At 44.8% G+C, this 24,555-nt stretch overlaps 1 protein-coding gene across 3 annotated transcripts in view; it reads right to left on the reverse strand.

Annotated features, from left to right (window-relative positions):
- The window catches only part of elmo1 (engulfment and cell motility 1 (ced-12 homolog, C. elegans)), a 370,865-nt gene that overhangs the window by 142,702 nt on the left and 203,608 nt on the right, over window positions 1–24,555 (reverse strand). For all 3 annotated transcript variants that reach the window (XM_072509748.1, XM_072509746.1, XM_072509747.1), the window contains 2 exons: window positions 22,164–22,272; window positions 11,638–11,774 (listed from right to left, as the gene is read on the reverse strand). In XM_072509748.1, the coding sequence (XP_072365849.1) occupies window positions 11,638–11,774; window positions 22,164–22,272 (246 nt within the window). The remainder of the gene's footprint in view (window positions 1–11,637; window positions 11,775–22,163; window positions 22,273–24,555) is intronic.

Consider the following 24,555-nt stretch of genomic DNA (forward strand, 5'->3'; position numbering starts at 1 on the left):
GGGCATTCACATACACACAGAGATGACACTACCACAGGAGGGCATTACACCAACCCATATAAAAGGACACATCACACATGCTCAGTCTCTTTCCAGTGGAGACTCTCAGTGAGTACAGACACAGGGTTGATTCAACACCACACCCACCACGTGGATTGTAGCAGACTGGTTAGTCAGTCTGAGTAGCTATATCAGGATTAACAGTAGAGTCGAATCCAAGTAGGAGAATTGTTGATAGTTTAATAAACGTGTTAAAGCTATCTCCAAGTCTGACCCTTCCTTTGTCAGAGTGCACATCAAGGAAGCAGCTTATGCTACGACTAGAGCATAACAAAACAGGCGCTACCAAACCTGATGCTCTATTACTAGGCAGCAAACATTGGGAAAGTGCGAAGATGGTTTGTGGAGCCTGGTGCGGGTGGGGTCAGATGGAGGCGGCCTCTTGCGTAGGGTCATGTCTAAGGGTATTGGTTACGGCCCCTCCTCCGCTCTCCCCGGCCAAACTCTTGATGAGCCTGGTGGTAGTGGCATCTTTAAGAATTTGGAACTAGTTTAGACAACATTTTTGACTGGAGGCATGTCTTTCCTGTCACCAATCTCTGATAATCATAGGTTTGCACCGTCAAGGCTAGATGCAACGTACAGGATATGGAGCAGAAGAGGGTTTGAGAGGTTCAGGAATTTATTTGTGGAAGGTATGTTTGCGAGTCTAAAGGAGATGGAGGAGAGATCTCAATTCCCGAGGGCGAGTGCGTTTAGGTATTTTCAGATGAGGAACTTTATTCGTAAAGTGCTGTTCTCATTCCCCCAGTTGCCGAGACCCACACTGATAGATAGGATGCGATGGGGCAGGGGAAGATCTCCGATATATATGAGTATTTGCTGGAGATGGGGAAACCTTCACTAGATGAGGTGACGGGGAAGTGGTAATTAGAGCTGGGCCTAGAGCTAGAGGGAAGGGTGTGGAGTGAGATCCTGCACAGAGTGAACTTTACCTCTTTCTGCACTAGGTTGAGCCTGATACAATTTAAAGGAGTAGAGTGCACTTAACTAAGACACTTATGAGTGAGTCCTTCCCTGAGGTGGCAGACAAGTGTGAGCGTTGTTCAGTGAGGCCTGCGAATCACTCACACATGTTCTGGTCCTGCCCCAAGTTAGTTGCGTTCTGGGTCTCATTTTTTGAGATCATGTCGGAGATCGTTAGGGTCCAACTAGAGCCATGTCCACTGGTGGTGATCTTTTGGGTGTCAGACTTCCCGGAGCTCCTTAGGGGGAGTGGGGGAGGCCTGATGTCTTGGCCTTTGCCTCCTTGCTGGCTCAAAGGTGAATCCTGCTTGGTTAGGTCAGCAGTGCCACCCAGGGCCTTGGTATGGTTGAGTTACTTGGCAGAATTTCTGCGATTGGAAAAGATTAAATATACCCGGAGAGGGTCGGAAGGTTCTAATTCCAGGTGGATGCCATTCATCACTTTCTTTAAAGGCCTGTTCATGGCCAGCAGTTAGGGGGATGAAGCGGGAGATTAGTGGGGCTGAGGAGGGACAGGGGATTTAGGGTTGTTGCTGTTACTTTGCTAAAATAAAAATGACAAGCGGTTTGTATGATATAGTTAAGCCTTTGTAAGAATTTGAGAATGTTTGGTATAAAATACATTTAAAAAACAGGCTGACAGCTACAGGGAGTAGTGTCTGAAATGTCAGGTGGTTTAGATATTTCTAATACTCACCTTTATTTTTCAAATTCTCCATATTTTCCTCATCTATACTAAAATACCAACTTTGATATTTTTTGCACGAGATGCATTAAAATGCAGCCCTTCAATGAACCTAATAAAATGGTCAACTGAACGGCTTTGTGACCAAAAGAACTTTATGCTGATTTTTGCAAGATGCAGACAAGGGGAAAAAAAGTTGCTACACAATGTGCAACCTCCCCATCCCACACTTAATATCCAAAGCCCAATAAGGTCAATATTGACTTGGTTCTGTGTTCGGGTTTTGAATTGTTTCGCATGCCTTCACTCCCATTCCTCCCATTGTAGTCTGTTGTAAGGAGCTGTCTCACATTTGTGTGAATACCAGTCAATCATAAGTTAAATTATATGCATTCAAACACTGCATCTCAGATGAGCTACGGGAAGCAATCACCTCCACAGTCATTATTTGTTCAGAAATTCCTCCTCCCAGTCAAGGTTTTGATTTCTGTACCCTGGAAACATTTGCTAAAATCAAACGTCCGTTTGCATGGAGTTCTCACTGCAAAAACAGGCCATTTGACCCAATTGATCTAGGCCGGCATTTATGCTGATTAGGAGCTTCCCCCTACCCCTTTTCATCTTATCCTATTACCATGTCCTTTTATTCCTTTCTCCTTCGTGTGCTCATCCAGCATCGCCTTGCATGCATTCCCGCCTCAACTATTTGTGGCAGATCATTTCCTTTTTTGAGGAATCACTTGAGAAACCTTGAACTGAATTCACAAGTTGGAGTTGTTCATGACTATCTTATATTCATGACTTTTTGTTTTGAAATCTTCCATTAATTGGAACCCTTTTCTCTACATCTACCCTATCAAAGCCTTTAAGATTTTACAAGGCCTTGTTCAGATCACTTAAGGTCCAACAAAACTGAATGAAGTCAACGGTCTGATTGACAACTTGACATTTTACTTCAACAAATCTCGAAGGGATTTCTCAAGATAGCTCAGCAAACTCATAGAAGATAGGAGCAGGAGGAGGCCTTTTGGCTCTTCGAGCCTGCTCCGCCATTTATCACAATCATCCAACTCAATTGCCTAATCCTGCTTTCTCCCCATAATATTTGATCCCATTCTCCCCAAGTGCTATATCTAGCCGCCTCTTGAATATATTCAATGTTTTAGCATCAACTACTTCCTGTGGTAATGAATGCCACAGGCTCACCGCTCTTTGTGTGAAGAAATGTCTCCTCATCTCTGTCCGAAATGGTTTACCGAATCCTCAGACTGACCCCTGGTTCTGGACAGACCCATCATTGGTAACATCTTCCCTGCATCTATCCTGTCTAGTCCTGTTAGAATTTTATAAATCTCTATGAGATCCCCCCCCTCATTCTTCCGAACTCCAGCAAGAACAATCCCAACCTAGTCAATCTCTCCTCATTTGACAGTCCCGCCACCCCTGGAATCAGTCTGGTAAATCTTCGCTGCACTTCCTCGAGAGCAAGAACATCCTTCCTGTGAAAAGGAGACCAAAACTGCACACAATATTCTAGATGTGGCCTCACCAAGGAAAAATGGGAAAGCAAACTAATACCCCCTCCTCTTACTTACCATGGGTTGGATGCTCCGCCCCTCCACTTTTATGCCCCGACCCGCCGGCGGGATTCCCCGTTACGCCGGCCGGTCAATGGGGTTTCCCCTTGGGGGGGCAGACCCACAACGTCGGGAAACCCCTGGGCGCCGGCAAAACGGAGAATCCCGCCGGTGGATAATCCCGCCCCATAGTCCTAAAAGCAGTTTTGTGGTATTATTTTTAGTGTCCACGTTGGCATTTGCTGCTGATGCCGTGCAAGCAATTTGCACTGTTTTACTCTGTAATGTCAATGCGCGAGATGGAGTAGACAGCAGCCAAGAGCAGAGATGCTTCTCCAACAGTTACTAAACACAGTGATTTAAAAAGCCTCACCTTTTTCCGAGTCTGTGCGGCAGAGGAGAGGAATGGAGCTGGGGCTCAGGATAGGGAGGGAAGGTTTCTGATGACGGCTGCAATTCTGAGTTACAGCCTCCATTTCCCCTGTTCAAGGGCTTCTTCTGGTTGAATTTTACTCTGATCAGCTAGTCCCCGAGCTCCATGGCGGGTGAGCGGTCAGGATCCCTGAAAACTGTGGGGAGGCTGTGCCCGGCCTGCCTGCCTACCACCGGACCAAATTAGCTGAACGGCTTCAGGGTGGGAGTAAGATCCAACCGGCACGGTGTCTCCTGCAAATACGTCATTGGTTTTCTGCACATGCCCAGACGGGTGTTGGTGATCACGTTTTGGCAAGAGACAGTGTATTTCTTTTCTGGCTCCTTCCAGGAGGGTATGATAATATGCTTGTGGCTTCTTAAATTCTTCTTTTTTTTAAAAAAATGTTTTTATTCTCCATTTTCACATTTTCCTTCAAAATTTACACCCTACCCACAAACAGTAAATGGTAACAGATACAAAATCAATCCCCTTAACAATACCAATGATCCCATCCTCCCACCACCCCAAAAAACGGCCCACCTGTCAATATATGCATCCAATAAAACAAACCCTCCCACGGTGGCTACAAAAAAACAAAGGAGAAAAAGAAAAAGGAGTCTGGGACCGCCCATGGTCACCATTGACCTATAGAGTCCACTCCCCCTCCCCCCCCCACACTCAACGCCCTCCAACCTCTGAAAGAGTACCGTACATGATACTCAAGAGTTGTACCCCCTCCCAGTCTCCAACCCCTCCCGTCCACTACCTCTTGTAAAACCTCTCCCCCCAACCTCGATTCCTTCCCCCCAACTTTCCACCCCGGCTAGACCACTCGGACCCTGTTCTGCCAGGCTCCGATGGCCGCAGCCCCTCCCCCCACCTCACTCCCGTTCACTGGCCGGCTTAAACCGGCCACTGTGGAGGCCCCCGCCCGGGTCCCTTTCTCCCTTGCCCGGCCCTAGGGAAGCCCAGAAATCCCCTTTTAGCACACAAACCCCGCATATCCACCTACACCCCAAAGAGCCCTCATTTCGAGTGAAAGTCCCATCACTTCCCTTGTCGAAATATATACAACATTGGCTCCTTTAACCCATACACCCGCATGCAGTGAAACAAAAAAGAGGAAAATACAGTCCTGAGGTTACATCGGCACATGGCCATTTCTCAATTTCTCAGTTCTGCCACAGTCCTTCTGCCTTCGCAAACTCCTCCGCTGCTTCCGCTGTTCCAAAATAAAAGTCCCTGAGCTTGTAAGTCACCCTCAGCTTCGCTGGATATACAATGCCGCACCGCACCTTGCTAATGTACAGTGCCCTCTTCACCCAGTTGAAGGCAGCCCGCCTCCTCGCCAGCTCCACCGTAAAGTCCTGGTATACACATATACCAGCTCCAGCCCACTGCACCACCCGCTTCTGCTTGGCCCAGCTCAGGACCTTCTCCTTCACCCTGTACCTACGGAAGCAGAGTCACTACCCTTGGCGGCTCACTCGCCTTTGGTACAGGCCTCCCCGACCAATGAGCCCGACCCAGTTCATATCGGGAGGGATCCTCCCCCTCCCCCAATAGTTTTGCCAGCATCGCGGCAAAATACTCAGTCGGCCTCGGTCCTTTAACTCCTTTGGGCAGCCCCACAATCCTCAAATTCTGTCGCCTGGATCTGTTTTCCAGGTCTTTCATTTTTCCTCGCAGATCCTTGTTAATGTCCATCACCTTCCGCATCTCCTTCCCCATCGAGGCAAGTTGATCACCGTGCTGCAATAACGTCTCCTCCACTTCCTTCAGCGCCTCCCCTTGCTCTCACACCTCTGCCACTGCGCTCGCCACCACCTTCGTCACCGAGGAAATCGTCTCCTCCACCAGCGCACTCAAAACCTCCCTCATCTCCTTCCTCATTGTCTCCATGTATTTTGTAAACTGCCTTTCGAATTCCGCAGCCATCACCTTAGTTATTTCTTCAGCCGTAAGCAATGTGGCCTCCCCTGGTGCTCCAGCCTCCAATTTCCTTGGTGACCCCGCGGTGACCTTTCCACTCCCCGACGGACCTTCAGCTGTTTTCCTTACGGACGTTCTTTTGCTCACCCTCGACATTTTACTTCACTCTGCCGCCTCTGTGCCTTCTCCCAGCTTTTACCTACTCCGTGGACCCTGGGACCGGGCTTAAAGCCCCGAAAATGCCATTCCCGAACGGGAGCCCTCCATTGTGCGGCCGCCTCCCGCCCGCCGTCACCGGAAGTCCGTGGCATCTTAAATTCAATACAACATTCAAAAATGACAGCAATATTTTTTTCAAATTCTTTATTGGGATGTGAGTAAGCTGACAAGGCCAACATTTATTGCCCCTCCCTAATTGCCTTTGTGTAGGTGGTGGTGAATCACTTTCTCGAACCACTGCAGCTAGTGTGATGTAGCTGTTCCCAGGGTGCTACGAGAGAGTTTGAAGATTTTTGCCCAGTAATGAAGAAGGAACGGTGATGTATTTCCAGGACAGGTTGACATGTGACTTGGGAGGGGAATCTGCTGCCTTTCTAGGTGGCAGAGGTTATGACATTTGGGAGGTGCTGTTGAAGGAAGCTTGGTGAATTGCCAAAGGGCAAATTGAAAATGGTACACACAGCTGCCACTGCACCAGTGGCCAAGGAGTAAATATTTAAGTTGGTGGATGAAGTGCCAATCAAGACACTTGCTTTACCCTAGATGATGCTAAGCTTCTTGAAAGTTTTGGAGCTGCACCCATCCAGGCAAAAATAAAAATGCTCCATCACACTCCTGACCTGGGCTTTGTTCGATGGTGGACAGGCTTTGGGGAGTCATAAGACTGCTGCAGAATACCTAACTTCTGGTCAGTGATTGAAGCCAAAGTATTTATGTAGTTGGTACAATTAAGTTTCCGGCCAATGATAAATCTTATCCCCAATCCCTCGTCCTTGGCCTGCAAGATGTTGATGGTGGAGTTTATGGTGATGCTAATGGTGGCTAGGCTCCCTCTTGTTGGGGTTGGGCCTTAACCTGGTACTTGTGTGGCATGAATGTTACTTGTCACTTAATAACCCAATCCTGAATGTTGTCCAGGTCTTGTTGGACGTGGACGTGGACTAGTTCAATGTCCGAGGAGTCGCGAATGGTACTGAACACTGCAATCAGAAGCGAGCATCCCCACTTATGACCTTACTATCAAGGGAAGGTCACTGATGAAGTAGCTAAAGATTGCTGGGCCCAGGGCACTGCCTTGAGTACTCCTGAGCAATGTCCTGAGATTGAAATTATGAGAATATCCTTCATCGTGTTTGTTAGTCACTATCATTGTCCTAAATAGGATAGATTCAGAACAGATCTATCAGCTCAAAACCAGGCATCCACGAGATGGTGTGGGTCATCATCAACAGCAGAGCTGTATTCAACCATAGTGTGTAAACTCCTGGCCTAGAGTATATCCTTCCCTTTACCATTATCATCAAGCCTGGGGATCAACCCTGGTTCAATGAGGAGTGCAGGAGAGCATGCGAGGAGCAGCACAAAGCAGACCTAAAAATGATGTGCCAACCTGGTGAAGCTACAACACAGGCCTAGATGCATGCCCAGCACCTGAAGCAGCACACAATAGACAAGAGCTAAGTAATCTCACAACCAATGGCTCAGATAAAAGCTCTGTGGTCCTACCACTGCCGTGATTTGTAGTGGATAATTGAACCATAATCCCAGCCAAGCTCATATCAAAATTCCAAAACCTAGGACTTGACTCCTTCCTCTGCAACTGGATCCTTGACTTCCTGCCCATAGGCCACAATCAGCAAGGATAAACAACAACACCTGCTTCATGATAGTCCTCAATACCGGCATCCCGCAAGGCTACATACTTAGCCCCCTACTATACCCCCTATACACACACGACAGCGTGGCAAAATTTGGCTCCAACCCCATCTACAAGTTTTCTGATGACACGATTGTAGTGGGTCGGATCTCGAACAACGATGAGTCAGAGTACAGGAGGGAGAGAGAGAACCTAGTGGAGTGGTGTAACGACAACAATCTCGCCCTCAACATCAGCAACATTAAGGAGCTGTTCAATGACTTCAGGAAGCAAAGTATTGTACACACCCCTGTCTGCATCAATGGTACCGAGGTGGAAATGTTTGATAGCTTCAAATTCCTAGGTATGCACGTCACCAACAATCTGTCCTTGTCCACCCACGTCGATGCTACGACCAAGAAAGCACAATAGCGCCTATACTTTCTCAGGAAACTAAGGAAATTTGGCATGTCAACATTGACTCTTACCAATTTTTACAGATGCACCATAGAAAGCATCCTATCTGGCTGCATCACAGCCCGGTCTGGCAACTGCTCGGCTCAAGACCGTAAGAAAATACAGAGTCGTGAACACAGCCCAGTCCATTGACTCGGTCTACATCTCCTGCTGCCTTGGGAAAGCGGGCAACAAATCAAAGACCCCTCCCACTTGGGTTATCCTCTCTGCCAACCTCTTCCATCGGGCAAGAGATACAAAAGTCTGAGAACACGCACTGACAGATTCAAAAACAGCTTCTTCCCCACTGTTACCAGATTCCTGAATGACCCTCTTATGGACTGAACTGATTTTGGCACGCATCTTCTCTACTGAGTAGTCCTACACTCTATATGCTTCATCCAGTGTCTGTGTCTATGTATTTACATTGTCTATCTATCATGTGGCCTATGTTTTCTCATGTACGGAACGATCGGTCTAGACTGTACGCAGAACAATACTTTTCACTGTAGCTCGGTACACGTGATAATAAATCCAAATCCAACAACTAACTGGAGGAAGAGGCCCTGTAAATATCCCCACCTACAATGTTGACAGAGCAAACAGCAAGCATCTTCAGCTAGAAGTGCCGAATGGATTTTCTCCCTCTTCCTCATCGAGAGACCCCCAGCATCACATTCCGCTCTACAGACAATTTGATTTAGTTCCTTGTGACATAAAAATATGGCTGATGTCACTGGATACAGCAAAAGGCTATCGACTCTGAAACATCCTTTTGTAATACCGAAGACTTGTGCCCCAGAACTAGCCATGCCCCTAAGCCACGCTGTCCAGCTACAACAATGTAGAAAACTGTCCAGGCATGGCTTGCCCACAAAAAGCAGGACATTTCTCACCTCAATCATCAAAGTGAAGGAAGGTGTCATTGACAGTGCTATCAAGTTTGCTCAGTCATCACTATCCTAATTACCAATGCTCAGTTTGAGTTTTGTCAGAACCACATGATTCCAGACCTCTTTACATGTTTAGTACAAACAGAACTTTAGTATGGCTGAAAAAAAAAGACATGTCGAAGTTTTTCATCGTGCACTCATCAGGACACTTTGCAAGAATAAAGGGAAAGCATTTCCTACTGTCGGAGAAGCGAATGTGATTGGATGGCAAGTGGACTCTGGTAGAGGCATTGCCATGGAGAATGCTGCAGTTCATACTGACTGACCGATAATGACCAAACATTATCTGAAATTTAAACCAGGCAACTTAGTCAGGGCAGTGCCTTGGGGAATGAGTCAGCGAATAGTGGTATACCAATTTCTGTTAGAGACCAATCATTTCAGTGCTAGTGTGATGGGGGGTATGTAGGCCATATGTCCCAAAGCCTGGCGGGCGGATTATATCAAACAGCATATCCCAGCCACTGTTCACAATGGGCAAGATACAGACCATATCCAACCTGCCTGTTCTTGCAAAACTCAAATCACAATGTCTAACATTAGATGTGATTCCGCGATTGGACAAAATTTGCTAAATAATCCTCAGTGTGCTAAGAATGATGCCGATCATCAATCTAAGATTGTCAGTTGGGCTCCCAGTGTGGCATATTTGCATGTACTGGAAGCTACATATATTAATACACAAGGCCCTGTTCTTTGCAGACAAAGAACATAAGAACTAGGAGCAGGAGTAGGCCATCTGGCCCTTCGAGCCTGCTCCGCCATTCAATGAGACCATGGCTGATCTTTTGTGGACTCAGCTCCACTTTCCCGCCTGAATACCATAACCCTTTATTCCTTTATTCTTCAAAATTCTATCTATTTTTATCTGGGCAGGGATTTCCATAGATTCACATATACACACATTGTTCCGGTTTCAATTACACAAAATTAAGTGGCAACCGTGCTTCTACCCACTAGTTGGAATCATACCGAGCACAAAGATAGACTGTTGGAGGCCAATCATTTCAACTTCAGGACATTGCTGCAGGAGTTCTTCAGGTTAGTGTCCCAGGCCCAATCATCTTCACCTATAGTGTTTTCTCCACCATAAGGTCAGAAGTGAAGATGTTGTCCAATGACTGCACAATGTCCAGTGCCATTTAAAACTCTTCCTGATGGAATACTGCCTAGTTGCATGGAAAAGTGAGGCGCCAAAAATACCTCGGAAACTCAATACCATCCAGGACAAAACAGGCTGTGTGATTTGCAGCCCTTCCACCACCTTAAACATTGGCTCCCGCTAGTGCAATCTACATCATGCACAAGACGCACTCAGCATCTTGCCAAGGCTCCTGGGTCACCACCTAGAAAACTTGATATTTGCACTGCTTCGTAGAACAAGGGCAGCAGATACATGGGAACATCATCAGCTGCAAGTTCCTCTCCAAGTCACACAACATCCTATTGCCGTTCCTTTGCCGTTGCTGGGAAAAATAAAGGAAACCCCCCACTTCCCCCATCAGCACTCTTGGTGTACCTACAAATCAAATGGACAACATCATTTCAACAAGGTGACTCACGGCTACCCCTTCCCAACGGCAATTAGCGATGGGCAAGAAATGTTGATCTTGCCAAAGACACACATCCCATGAATGAATAAGATCAATCTTCCCTTGTGCCAAGTATAATTCCAACTTTTGGAGAGTTTTATGCCTGTTTCCTAAACTCAATTTTTCAGCTTATGCCTTAGATATTATCAGCTGCAGTGCTACCCAGTATATTCAAGCCATTTACAGCACAGGCTTTGCAGTGCGTAAACACTCAGAAGGTCACCAACTTACTTTTCCTGTCCCCAAGAGTGATGTGTTTGCTTTTCCATTAGTTTATTAAAAGCTGAATCCAAAGATGTGGAGGTTAGATGAATTGGCCATGCTAAATTGCCCCTTAGTGTCCAAGGATGTGCAGGCTAGGTGGGGTTACGAGGTTACGGGGATAGGGTGGGGGAGTGGGCCAAGGTAAGGTGCTCTTTCGGAGGGTCGGTGTCGACTTGATGGGCCGAATGGCCTCCTTCTGCACTGTAGGAATTCTATGGTTCTAATTCAGAATGTATTTTAGTCTATTTGGTGCTTCACTGTAAACCTTGTGGAGTAGGCAGCCAGTAAAATTAACTGCTCGTTGGCAAATGCACCATGCCCTGCCTTGTAATAGAACAGGGAGCATAATGGGCTGCTAGTCTATATAGCTCCCAGCTTATGTACAGTTCTAACTGGCTTGAATAATGGGGGAAAAAAATCATCCGATGTCAGCCTTAACTTAAAACAGGTTTCGACATGCACAAAAACTGGAAAGATTGCAATGAAGCTTCTGAGGATTATGCTCACAAATCTCTTTGGACTTGTACAAGATGTTAAGCTGAAGGTTCTGTTAAAAAAAATCTTGTTGGAAAATTAACTGTTGCTGAAGTAGAGTACAGTATCAAAAGCAGTCCCACATTGTAGTAATGTCACAGCAACGTTTGACAGAGTGGTTATTTCAAGTTCTTCATGAAATTCAAAAGGAAGTTGGCTTTGGTGCTGTTTATTTTTAAAGCTATTAATGAAATTCACCTTATGTTAGTGATGTTAGCACTTGGTTTTCTCAAAGTTTATGCTGACATTACACAACGTGTACCAGTAGATTATCTTTCACTATAGGAGATAAACCAGAAATCACATTCTTCATTTCGCAGCTCAGCAACACAGAGCAGCAGCACTGACCTTGTTGAAGTCCTCAGATGTTGCTCTCATTTCCTTCCACGTCTTATTCAACAGCTGGATGCAGATGCAAAAGAACTCCTCGAATGATCGGTCGTGGGTAAAAAACATGGGGTGAAATTCGTTGCAGGTTTCACTAGCTGTAGGGTTATGCAGGAAGTGGGCATTGGGGAAAATGGTGGGATGGAAGGAGTAGGTGAGAGGACAGGAGAGGGGAGGGATTTTGAAAGGAAGCGAGGGGAGGGATTTTGAAGGGAAGCGAGGTGAGGGATTTGAAGGGAAGTAAGGTGAGAGGTTTGAAGGGAAGCGAGGGAGGGATTTTGAAGGAAGTGAGGGGAGGGGTTTTGAAGGGAAGCAAGAGGAGGAGGCCAAAGGGAAGCGAAGGAAGGGAGTCGAAAAGAAGCGAGGGGAGGGAGTCGAAAAGAAGCGAGGGAAGGGAGTCGAAGAAGAGCGAGGGGAAGGAGTCGAAGAGGAGCGAGGGGAGGGAGTCGAAGAGGAGCGAGGGAAGGGAGTCGAAGAGGAGCGAGGGAAGGGAGTTGAAGAGGAGCGAGGGAAGGGAGTCGAAGAGGAGCGAGGGGAGGGAGTCGAAGAGGCGCGAGGGGAGGGAGTCGAAGAGGAGCGAGGGGAGGGAGTCAAAGAGGAGCGAGGGAAGGGAGTAGAAGAGAAGTGAGGGGCAGGAGTTGAAGAGAAGCGAGAGACGGGGGGGATGAAGAGAAGGGGAGGGTGTTTGAAAGAAGTGAGGGGAGCAGGTTGGGAGGAAAGCAAGGGAAACAGGTTTGAAGGGAAGCGAGGTGAGGGAGTTTGAAGGGAAGCAAGGGGAAGGGGCCAAAGAGAAGTGAGAGACGGGGGGTGGGGGGGGGGGGGGGGGTGGGGGTTGAAGAGAAGTGAATGGAGAGGAAGGAAGAAAGGAGATAGAAAACATAACATTTATTTATTTATTTTTACACACAAACACTTCAAATACAAGGTATCAAAACAATATATACATTCTTAAACATACCCTCAACTAACCATATACAGCAGGCCTGTGCTGAGTGGTAATGTAAGAAATGCCAAAAATAACTAAAAAGCCATTTAGCCCACTAAAACTCATTCTTCCAGGTGCAGGTATTTATCAGATAATTATATAAGGGCACACACAGCCTGTCTGGGACGAAGTCTTTCATGTTACACGAAACAATCACGGAGATCTAGAACATCTTTTTCACAATGCCTTCACAATTACTTGAACATTTGCTCTTGGTTCTAGCCAGGGGCAGGGATTCATAGTGGCTACAGTGGCTGAAAAGAAATAACAGTCCATTTTTAGACGGCGGAACTCTGCAAAATTTGTTAATATATTTCTATGATCCCATCTAGCTTTCCTTGGATGCAATAAATTAATAATTTTGACAACTGCTAGACTGCAATACGTGCCAAGGATTTTCAGATCAAAGCATTTTCCCACCAAGCCCTGGAAGTGACCATCATTAAGACTATAATGTAGATTCCTTGCAGGATGGGATCATAACCCTGTACTGACCATCAATAAGGAATCCAGTCATTTGGATAAATGCAAAAATGCTCCATGTATGGCACAATAGTGATATAAACACATTTTATATGCAGCAGCAATGGGAGAAGTTGTAAATTTATTTAATATGAAATGCTACCTTGATTCAGTTGGTAAAATAAATTATTTCTATTTATATAGCTTGATTCACATCCCCAGCGTGTGCCAAAGCACTCAACAGCCAATTAAGTGCTTTTGAAGTGTAGTCATTGTCATTATGTAGGAAGTAGCCAAATTGTGCACAGCAAGTTGCCACAAACAGCAATAAGATACGTGATCAGATTATGTTTTAATGGCGTTAGTTGAGGAATAAATATTATCCTGGGTTCAAGTTATTTCCCAGGACTAGAACACTTAATCTAGTGTTTTTTGAAGTCAGGGTATAATTTTTTTTTTATTCAATCAGTAGTAAGTCAAGCATTTTAAAACAAACAGCATAAAGGTGTTGGTAACTCAGCACAGCGACATATGGTATCAGCCTTGGTAGCGTTCTTGCCCGAACCAGAAGATTCTGGGTTCATGCCCCACTCCAGAAACCTCAGCATGTAATCTAGGCTGACATTTCAGTGCAGTATTTGAGGGAGTGCTGCACTGTCAGATGTGCTGTCTTTTAACTGAAACATTAAACGGATGCCCTGCCTGCCCTGGCAGATGAATGTAAAGGATTATGAGACTTCCAGAAGAAAAGGTAAGACTGGCCTCCCAGTCAACATTTAGTCTCATTTGGCCATAATAATAACCTAAATTAATCTTTATTATTGTCGCAAGTAGGCTTACATTAACACTGCAATGAACTTAATGTGAAAATCCCCTAGTCGCCACACTCCGGCACCTGTTCGAGGACACTGAGGGAGAATTCGGAAAGGCCAATTCATCTAATAAGCATGTCTTTTGGGACTTGTGGGAGGAAACCGGAGCACCCGGAGGAAACCCACGCAGATACGGGGAAAACGTGCAGACTCCGCACAGTGACCCAAGCGGGAACAAAACCGGGGACTTTAGGGCTGTGAAGCAACAGTGCTAACCACTGTGCTACTGTGCCACCATTATCTCATTGCTGTTCGTGGGAGTTTGCTGTACATTACAACAGTAAGCATGCTTGAGAAGTATTTTATTGGATATAAAGCATTTTATATCCAATAAAATTGGATATCCAGATGACATGAAGGGTTCCATATGAATAGACAATTTCTTTCTTTAAAGCTACCTTTGGGAAATTGGTGGTGCAGAAAGACTACCATATTTGCCTGAAAATAATCACTGCAATTCAAAAATGATTCCTTGAATAGTTTAGATGTGTGCCTGGATGTCACGCAAATGCAAGTATCAGTTTTAACAACAGGCAACATTTCTCTCTTGTCCCTTTCTCTCTATTTTAAAGGAAATAGTAATTGATCCGTTTTATATCTATACAATGCAGCATTATCTGCAGAATCAATAATGAAACACTAATGTCCTTAAATCTCTTTAAGGTCAATAGACCTGGTAAAACTAACAATTGCAAATGCTCCCCAATTCAAATACATCTCTGTACATTGTGATCAATGATTGGAAATTATCTTTCCGGACAATTTACCGGGCCTCGTCGCGTCAGACTGACCTGATTAACACTAAACAGCTGTATGCTTCACCCAATGCCGGTGTTTATGTAGTTACATTTGTGGACCTACATTATATTATTGCCCTATTATGTATTTTATTTTTATTTTATTTTATTTTATTCCCATGTGCTTAATGATCTGTTGAGCTGCTCACGTAAAAATACTTTTCACTGTACCTCGGTACACATGACAACAACCAATCCAATCCAATCTAACTTGGAGATGCAACGAGGCCACTGAATCTCACGAGATTCGCGACGCTCAAAACATCTGATGAGATTCAAAGAAATCCCGCGAGGCATCGCAGTCTGGCCCTCACTGGGCCATAAAGGTAATTTAAATATGCACGCGCTGGATTCTCCCGGGGCCCGGGATTCACTGGTCACGCCTGGGAAAACTTGCCAGGACTCCGTTTAGTACTGGTCCGCACAAACGTGGACCAGGTGTAATGCCACCTAGTGGTGGGCGGGGGGTCTCCCAGGCCATTGGAAACCCCCGGGTGCTGAGGCATTGGGAAGGGTGGCATCCTGGCACCCGGGCACCGGCACCTGGGCACTGCCAGGTTGGCAGTGCCAAGGTGCCCTGGTGCCAGGTTGCCCATGCCAGGCCCCGAGTACCTTGTCCATAAGAGGCGAGGTGAGGGGGGGGCTCGAGGAGACCCAGACGAGGGGAAAACACCCCACTAACCACGCCCAAAACTGGACTTCCCGTTGAATTACCCCCGATATGAAAATGAAATGAAATGAAAATCGCTTATTGTCACAAGTAGGCTTCAATGAAGTTACTGTGAAAAGCCCCTAGTCGCCACATTCCGGCGCCTGTTTGGGGAGGCTGGTATGGGAATCGAACCGTGCTGCTGGCCTGCCTTGGTCTGCTTTAAAAGCCAGTAATTTAGCCCAGTGTGCTAAACCAGCCCATATCTAGCTGTGCTGAAGGCACATGTGAAGAACAAAATCTTGACAAATCAAACCATTATTGTATATTTCAAAGTGATGCTTTAGCAGCAAGATTTCAGTTTGTCTAACTGGCCCAATCTCATCCATCATGAACATAGGCAGGCTAACCTCTCTGTCACACAATCAATTCAAAACATAAAACTAACGGTTTCGGAAAGACTTTCACAATGAAGCGAATAGCTCGAAGGCACTCATCACAGTATTTTTACAGAAGTAATTAAGTACTGGTCTCAGTATAGGTGAACCATTCAAGGCAATAGATTTTTTTCCTCATATTTTGAAATTTCGTTTTATATTGAGTTTGTTTTGAAATGAGACTGCAATTCAAAGAACCCACAATGACTGGATACACAAGGCATAACATTAGAACCTTGCCCACCAAGCAGAAACCTGACAAGATAGGCAACTAAAATTGCCCATGCAACTTGCCCACCGTCTTCCTGTGGGTTTCCATCTCCAGTTGTTTGTGGAATATTGCTGTGTACAAATTAGTCAACATATCATTCGTGACAATACTTCAAAGTGAAAGTAGTATTTGTGTACCACTTTAGTTTGCCCTGAAGACATGAGAAGACATTATATAAATGCAAGTTCTTCCTTCTTTCAATAATTTCTTTCAGGGAAGGCACAGGGTAATAGATATTGAACTGGAAAGATTCATGTTGCAGCAGAAAAGAATACTCTTTTAAGACAAGGACATAATAGAGGGAAGTTGGCTGTCCCACGCTTGGCCTGGGAGTGCTTAATGCTGGAGCCAGATCATGAAAGATTGGAAAATAGATTCCACTCTTCAACACGGCCATCCTTAACCTTGATAAACACAAGGTTTAGCAAAAGTAATCAATTCTTCCTTTTAATTTAAAGACTAATTTAAAGGCTTTTTTTTTTTTACTTCTACCACTGGCGCAAAAAACGTTTGAAGCAAAGGCAGATTTTATGAATATATCAGGATGTGCACTTAGATTATATGGAAAATGAATGAAAAACTGCATTTTAGTGAGGGCAGCATTTGCTTCTCCATTTTCCCCAATTGAACAGCATTCACGGCAGCCTGGATTATCCCATACAATGGTTCGCCATCAGTGTTCCGGGGATCACTGAACTCTTCCTCACAAAAAGAGATTGGGTAGTTGCTGTGCACTTTACAACCACTGGTTGAAGCCCCCAACCACACCTGAAACATAAAATTGGGCAAATGACTGAAAACCAGCAGCAGGCTGAAGCTGAGGAGAAAGGATTTGGAGTGGAGTAGGCCGAAGCTCAATCTCTGAAAAGTAAAGGTCAAAAGAAGAGCAAAGGGTTCTTTGGGGGCGGGGGGTGTACATTCAAAATTCATTATAAGTAGCAAGCCAAGTCAACAATGTCACAAAAATGCAGCCAAAACACTAGTATTCATTTCTAGAGGAAAATAATTGAACTGACGGTCAGGAGGGATGGGAGGTAGTGGGAAGCTGGTGATCAAGGGGAGGGGGAGCTGGTGATCGTTAGAGGTGGGATGGCTGGTGATCCATGGTGGAGGGGGCACTGGTGGTTTTGTGGGGTTGGGGTGGAGGGGGGGGGGCGTTGGTGCTGGTGATCCATGGGAGTGGGGGGAGGGGGGGGAGCGGGGAAGGGAGGTGCTGGTGATCCATGAGGATCGGGGGGGGGGGGGCTGGTATTCAGGAGGGCTGGGGGTTTGTGGACTGGGGACTGGGAATGCCGAAGTAGCACACCAATTCTCCCTGGCTCTCAAGGAGTACACTAACCCTGAGAAGCAGCCGCTCCCACTTTGAAACAGCTGCCGGAATCCTGTTAACCGTGACTCTGATATGCAAATTAGGGCCTGGCCCCCTTTTTGCTGGGGCCACGTCCATGGGCTGATTTCTGCACTTTCAAATTTGAAGGGGTGAGCAAGGGGTCAGTGTGCTCGATCTTCATATTTGAAAACCAGCCCTCGTTCCCTGTCGGGGGGAGAGTTCAGATCAAAGCCCAAGGTCTTGGGCAAAAGGGTAAAATGACGTGTGCTCAGCTTCATTCCCAATCTGAACTTTTTCAAAACCTAATGGCAAAATTCAGCTAGTATTGCTCCGTCTCATGAAGAATGGTTAATGTTCCCTGCTGCCGAGGATGTCTGCAGCTGCTGTACATCCATTCTGGCACAAGTCCTGAAAAGCTGTCAAATGGTCCATTTCTCATTTTGGCAGAATAAGCTTCTTGTACAATGCCTCTGCACCTACACAGCACTTTAATGCATCCCACTGGACTCGGAGAACACTTTCAAATTACTTATTTAAAACCTCAGCAAAAGGGGAAAAAAGCTCTTTGCAAAGCCATGGTAAACCTTTGACTGAAAGGCCAATAAATTAACCATGAACTCCCCGAACAAATCTGTTGGACTGTTGGATAAATTCCCACAATGCACCAAGTCTGTCATTTGATACGAATATGCAGGACTGCCAGTGATTAGTCTACAGCATTTAATCTCTTTTGAATGACCACCTCGATCCTCAAGTCACATATAGATTTCAATTAACACTCTATTCCCTCATGGTCTTTCCATTCCCCCCAATTTTTTGTTTTTTTCAAAACACATTAGATTCTGTATCAAATGTCAGCTACTCATGCCATCCAGATTTACTACATGGCTTAACAATACTTGCATTGCCTCTCTCCAGTAACACTCTTTGGAGAAAGTACAAAAAAATCTTTCAGAGTTATGGACACATCAGTCGCTTCTAATGAAAGAATCCATATTTGTACAGTGTCTTCCACAACTGCAGGAACTCCTCAAGCACTTTACGGCAATTGAAGCATTCACTTTGGCGATGGAGGGAACTCATTTGCTCACAGCAATGTCTTACCAACAGAAACAAGACAATGACCAAATCATCTGCTGTAATTGGTTAAGGGATAAATATTGGCCAGCACTCCAAGCTTCTACTCTTCCAAGCAGTGTTTACCAATATTTTGGATCCCACCTATGAGGGGGGTCTCGGTTTGACTTTCTCATCAGGGGCTGGTTTAGCTCAGTGGGCTAGACAGCTGGCTTGTAATGCAGAACAAGGCCAGCAGCGCGGGTTCAATTCCTGTACCAGCTGTGAGAATTCTGAATTCTCCCTCTGTGTACCCGAACAGGGGCCGGAATGTGGCGACTAGGGGCTTTTCACAGTAACTTCATTGAAGCCGTATTTGACAATAAAAGATTATTATTATCTGAAAGATAGCCGCCTCCAAAGTGCAGCAGTACTGCAATGGAGTGTCAGCCTACATTATGTGCTCCAATCTCTAGATTCGGGCTTGAGTCCGTAACCTGCTGAATCAGAGGCTAACAATTAAGAACAAGAACAGAAAGGACAACTTTGAAATCACACCTGCCACCTTGCCAAATGATCTCCAGCCCCTAACCCTGCTTCACAGTATGTTCATATTTGATCTTGTTTTTCATGTACCACAAGAGATTGAGTATTACATATTGAATAGAATGTGAAGGCATTACTGCATTTAATTTGTTTTTAATCATTAGTAAGATAATTAGGACAAGTAGCTTTCTTTCTGTTTTCCAGCCAATATTTAAATACCAAAATCTCCCAGGTACTTTATTCATGCTAAAGTCATTACCACGGTATTTGCAAAAAGCACCAAGTCTGCAAAGCTTTTCAATCTTTAAGTTTATTTACAGCAAAATAATAATTTAACATCTCACAAATCATCCCATTGGCACTTTGAATTGGACCAACTCATCTTATGCTGATCCATTAGAGTCTGTCAGCTAGTTAAAGACTTTAGACAAGATGTGGGACGACGCAAGCGCTATCTATCAAATTCCTGACAGCCCCAATTGGAGGTGACAAATTGGCAATTTACCCCTGGAACAGATGGCAATGTATTTGCACCAAAACAAATCTGAGGATGCTTCCCATGCGTCTGGCAATCACATGGGTCTGCTGTTCATTCACTGGATAATGCAGACACAGGACCCTAGAGGTTTACAGTACAGAAGGATGGTATTTGGTCCAGCAAATCTGGGCTGGTTCTTTACTAGACCAATCCAATATTAATCCTATTGCCTGACTCTCTCCTATAGTCCTATACCAGGCTTGCAAGCCCCTTTATATGGCACGCTAAGCAATTTAAAGATTTCTGCAGGGGTCTGCTCCTCCAATGAGAATCTGTTCTCCCACGTTTGCTGCTGATAGGCTTAATAGTGAGCTTACAAGCAGGGAACATTGGAGAAAAACAGCAGCGAACACTGGCAACTGCGAGTATGCGAAGACAGAGACACTATGGCGTGCATGGAACCTCTGCTCGCGCGGGTGGGGCGGGCGCGCGCGTGCGGGTGTGCGCGCGCGTGTGGGGGGTGCGTGTTTGTGGGGCATGCGCGTGCATGTGGGGTGTGTGCGGCGTGCACGTGTGTGGGACGTACGCATGTGTATGACTTGCGCGCGTGTGGGGAGAGTGTGTGTGGGGTGTGTGTGTGGGGTGTGCGCGTGGGGTGTGTGCGTGGTCTGCATGAGATGTACCTCTCAGTTAGCGAGTGAGCACCCCACACCGAGAAATGAGCAGGTCACACACTCTTAGCCTTTTACATCCTAATCTTTATTTGTTATTGTTTTTTAAAAATTGTTGATTTTTTTTGTGGAATTTTTTTGCTCAGCATGTTGTTTATTTTTGCACATCAGCTTTTCTTAAATTCATGTTTAATGTTGTGCCAAACACATGGCAATGTTTAAATCATATCTTTCCAAAATTAGCTCATCGGCCCCCACCCCCAAGGGTGAGGAAAATTGAAATGTGCCCCCCACTTCCACAAGGTTTGGACAAGCCTGTGCTATACCATTCCAAAATTAATCCTACTGTTTCAGCCCTATAACAATCCAGAATTACTTCCTCTTCAACTGTTTCTGTATCTTTCTTCAATGCATCACACTTATCTTATTCTTACAATATCGTGCACTTCTGGCACATTTCACTCCATAATAATACATCTGACTTCTCCATGTTTACTTGGGCTGTTCCTAGTCTCAAATCTTACTCATGTTTTCCACATTTTGTATATTCATGGTATTTGGTACAGTATCAAAATAAGCTTACATGGACATTAGTGGATTAACCTATTTACAAAAGGCTCCTCTCTATCCGTGTGAGCAATTCTGGTAGCACAATGGTTAGCACTGTTGCTTCACAGTGCCAGATCCTGGGTTTGATTCCCGGCTTGGGTCACTGTTTGTGCGGAGTCTGCACGTTCTCCCCGTGTCTGCGTGGGTTTCCTCCGGCTGCTGCTCCGGTTTCCTCCCACAAGTCCTGAAAGACGTGCTGTTAGGTAATTTGGACATTCTGAATTCTCCCTCTGCGTACCCGAACAGGCTCTGGAATATGGAGACTAGGGGATTTTCACAGTAACTTCATTGCAGTGTTAATGTAAGCCTATTTGTGACACTAATAAAGATTATTAAAATGAAACTTGTTGACATTTACACAACTTTCACTACAAGTTGCCAAGAAACACTGTTCATCAACCACCATTAAGTATATATTAGATTTCCAAAATATCTTAGCAATTAAGTGAAAATAATGGTTACCACCAGAAAAAACACAACCTGGGCCCTTGCCTCCACCAATTCTGAAAATTTAACTCACTGAATGAATGACTAGGATGAGTAAACTGAGCAACTAACAATCTAACTGCCAGCTTACATGCTGGAGATCACAGCATTAGTCCAGATGGAACATATATTTGTTATTTTTTTCTATATAAGATCCTTAGCTTCTCTCAGAATAGTTAAGTTTTTAGAGAGGTTGGACACCATCGTTGATTAAATACTGGTAAGGGGTTGGGGCGGCTACGACAATAAACAGATTTCAGTCATTATATGAACACATGCAATTGTTCGGTTTAGCTCTCATCCTAGCAGCACAGCTGCCTCATGGTGTTGTGCTTAGTAATTCGCTGAAGGGGTGGCGGTTGATATCCACTTGTTGTCAGCAATATATGTGTATGTGTAAGCACATGCACACCAGAGCTATGGGATGTGAGTCTCCCTGAGCAGTATTTCCAGCGGTGTTGCTTTGGAAGATGCCAAGCACAGATCAGATGCTTCTGCAAGAACAAATAGAAAAGTTGTTCTTTGACATGTGTGCTGCAAACAGTAGCATTGGTAGAAGTTTGGAACCAATTGCCACACTGCCCTCTCCATCATTTGTGATGCAAAGAGCAGAAGTGCAAGAATGGGTCAAAGTCTTTGTTCAAACCATATTCAGATCCCACCCTCCACCACCAACCCACCCAACCAAAACAATTTAATCGACAGAAATAGACAACAACAAGAAGCTCAAACTTAGTTTTTAAATGTTTAAAGAAAACATCAACAGAACTGGCACTAACAGAGGCTCCTTATTTTAACCAACTATGTGACAACTTAAAATGGCAAGATTAAAACTTACGAAGTTCTCCCACTTTAAGGATTTCGCACAGCATCCTGGTGAGCTCAATGCTACTTCGACCAAATGGACACTCGTGCTTGTCTTCTCGGCTACTATTCTCCAGTACAATCTAGGAAGAATTCCAGAAGGCTTAAGAAAATGATGGTAATTTGCTCCACATGCTACCAGCAGTGTCACTGGCTTCATTCATAAATTGCACAAAATTTTACAATACAGGAACAAGTATTCAGCTTAACTGGTCTATACGCGTGTTGATGCTATGGATGATCATTCTCCCACCTTATTTATTCTCTCCCTTATGATGCCTTTCTCTCTTGTGTACTTATTCAACTTTCCCTTGAATGCATCGGTGTTATTTGCTTCAACCACTTACGTGGTAGCAAATTTCACTGTCTCATCTCTCTGGATGAAGAGCTTTCTCCAGAATTCCTTGGTGGATTTATTAGCAACTAACTTATATTTGTGGGCCAGAATTCTCTGGCTGTTGGGATTCTCTTTTCCTGCTAGCAGTGCACCCCCGTCCACGGGTTTCCCGGCATCAGATGGCTTCAATGGAAAATTCCATTGATGAGTGGTCGGAAGAGAAAATCCCATCACCAATGAATGGCAAGCTGCCGAGAAACGCGGGGTACTGGAGAATCCCACCCATAGACCCAGTTCTGGACTCCCCACAATACATTTCCACTTATATCAATTCAGGTACAGTGTCTCAAAACCAGCAACCTCAGGACTGCATCTGTGCCAGATTTTGGAGGAAAAAAAAATCAGAACTTTAATCCAATTAACAGGAGGCACATAAAATCAGGTGAATGAGTTTATTTTTTATTAACGTTTTCCACAAGAGAATACATAATTGTGAAGAAATAACATTAAAAAAAATAATAATAAAAAGTGCTGACTTGCAGGCTGTGCTAGATTCAAAGTAAGGATTGGATTGACTGGGCCAAACCAGGTCAGGTGGGGTCAAGGGCCGCTTGGTCCACTTAAAGAGCAGAAAAGACTGGCCCGCGATGCCACTAACAATGCGGCGTGACACCATGCCAGTGCAGCTCCTAGCCAAATTATGCTGATTAGTTATTTTACTATAATAATAAATAAAATTGATACATGGCAGCTTATACAAATGTTGAGTTTTAAAACAATACAGGTTTTTGGGTAGTTGCATTTGATACACTGCACCTGCAAAGAAAATTAACTTACACAATGTGTCACTGCTTTACTTAGAATAGCTTTGCAATATTTGATGGCAAGCAAGAGAAGTTGGCTCCAGGATAGCTTCAGAAAAACCTTTTCAGAGTTAGTGTGCAGACTTAATATGTTGTGCATAATCTGCACAATTGCATATCAGAATTCTAACCACAGAATGGCATGTAGTGGGTTTGTGGCAATCACCTGCACTGCAGGTAAACCCGCTAGTCTTCTCCTACCACATAATTACTGCAATTAAGACTTCTTGAATTACAATTAGGGGTTTTCGGATATGCAGGCTGACAACTACTGGCCAGACGTACAAATGTGAAGTAAATGTGAATACATCAAGATCCTAATCTCAAGCTTTGCCACATTAGGAAAGCGCTGGGCAAAGCTCTTACCCATAAATGGGATGGGCAAGAGAGAGCGAAGAATCGGATCATACAAACATACAAATTAGGAGCAATAGTCCATTCAGTCCACTTGAGCCTGCTCAACCAATCATAAGATCATGGCTGATCTGACTGTGGTCTCAACTCTACTTTTCTGTGTACCCCCTATTCTTTGTGGCTTCCTTGTCGATCAATAATCCCTTTAACACAGTCTTAATTATATTCAATGAACCTGCCTCCACCGCTCTGTGGGCAAGAGAATTGCCCCAAATATCGACCCCCGGGGAAAAGATCCTCTCTCCCGATTGCTGCCTCAAATGAGTGACCTCTTATTTTTAAACTGTGTCTCCTGGTTCTAGTCTTAGCCCAGCACAGTAATAATGCAAGTGTAATACTGAGCAATGCATGTCCATTCCCCAACAGCCTTTTTCAGAGTACCATTACAGGAAGTAGCCCACTGAGAGGTGAAGCAGCAAGTAAAAGGGGGAAGGAAGAAATTTCTTAAGAGAGATTTTCCATCAAATGCTGAAAGCTTAGAGGTTTATCAATCTCTTAAAGAGTCATACAGAAGATGAGTCACACAGCTCAATATCAGATTTTAGCTTGACAGCTGAACAAATATCAAATTGTTTCAATTGCATATATTCCTGGCACCAAATCCTTGCACATTTAGACAAGGAGTCATAAAATAACAACGCTGCCGATGGGATTTGAACCTCGGAATGGGATGTAGGTGTAAGCAGGTAACGTAGAGAGAGTGTAATTCCGGCTTGCTTTAAGCTTGGTTGGAAATATCAAATCTCATTCAT

This window comes from Scyliorhinus torazame, chromosome 6 (genome assembly GCF_047496885.1).
Source record: "Scyliorhinus torazame isolate Kashiwa2021f chromosome 6, sScyTor2.1, whole genome shotgun sequence".
In the NCBI taxonomy this organism is placed as follows: domain Eukaryota; kingdom Metazoa; phylum Chordata; class Chondrichthyes; order Carcharhiniformes; family Scyliorhinidae; genus Scyliorhinus; species Scyliorhinus torazame.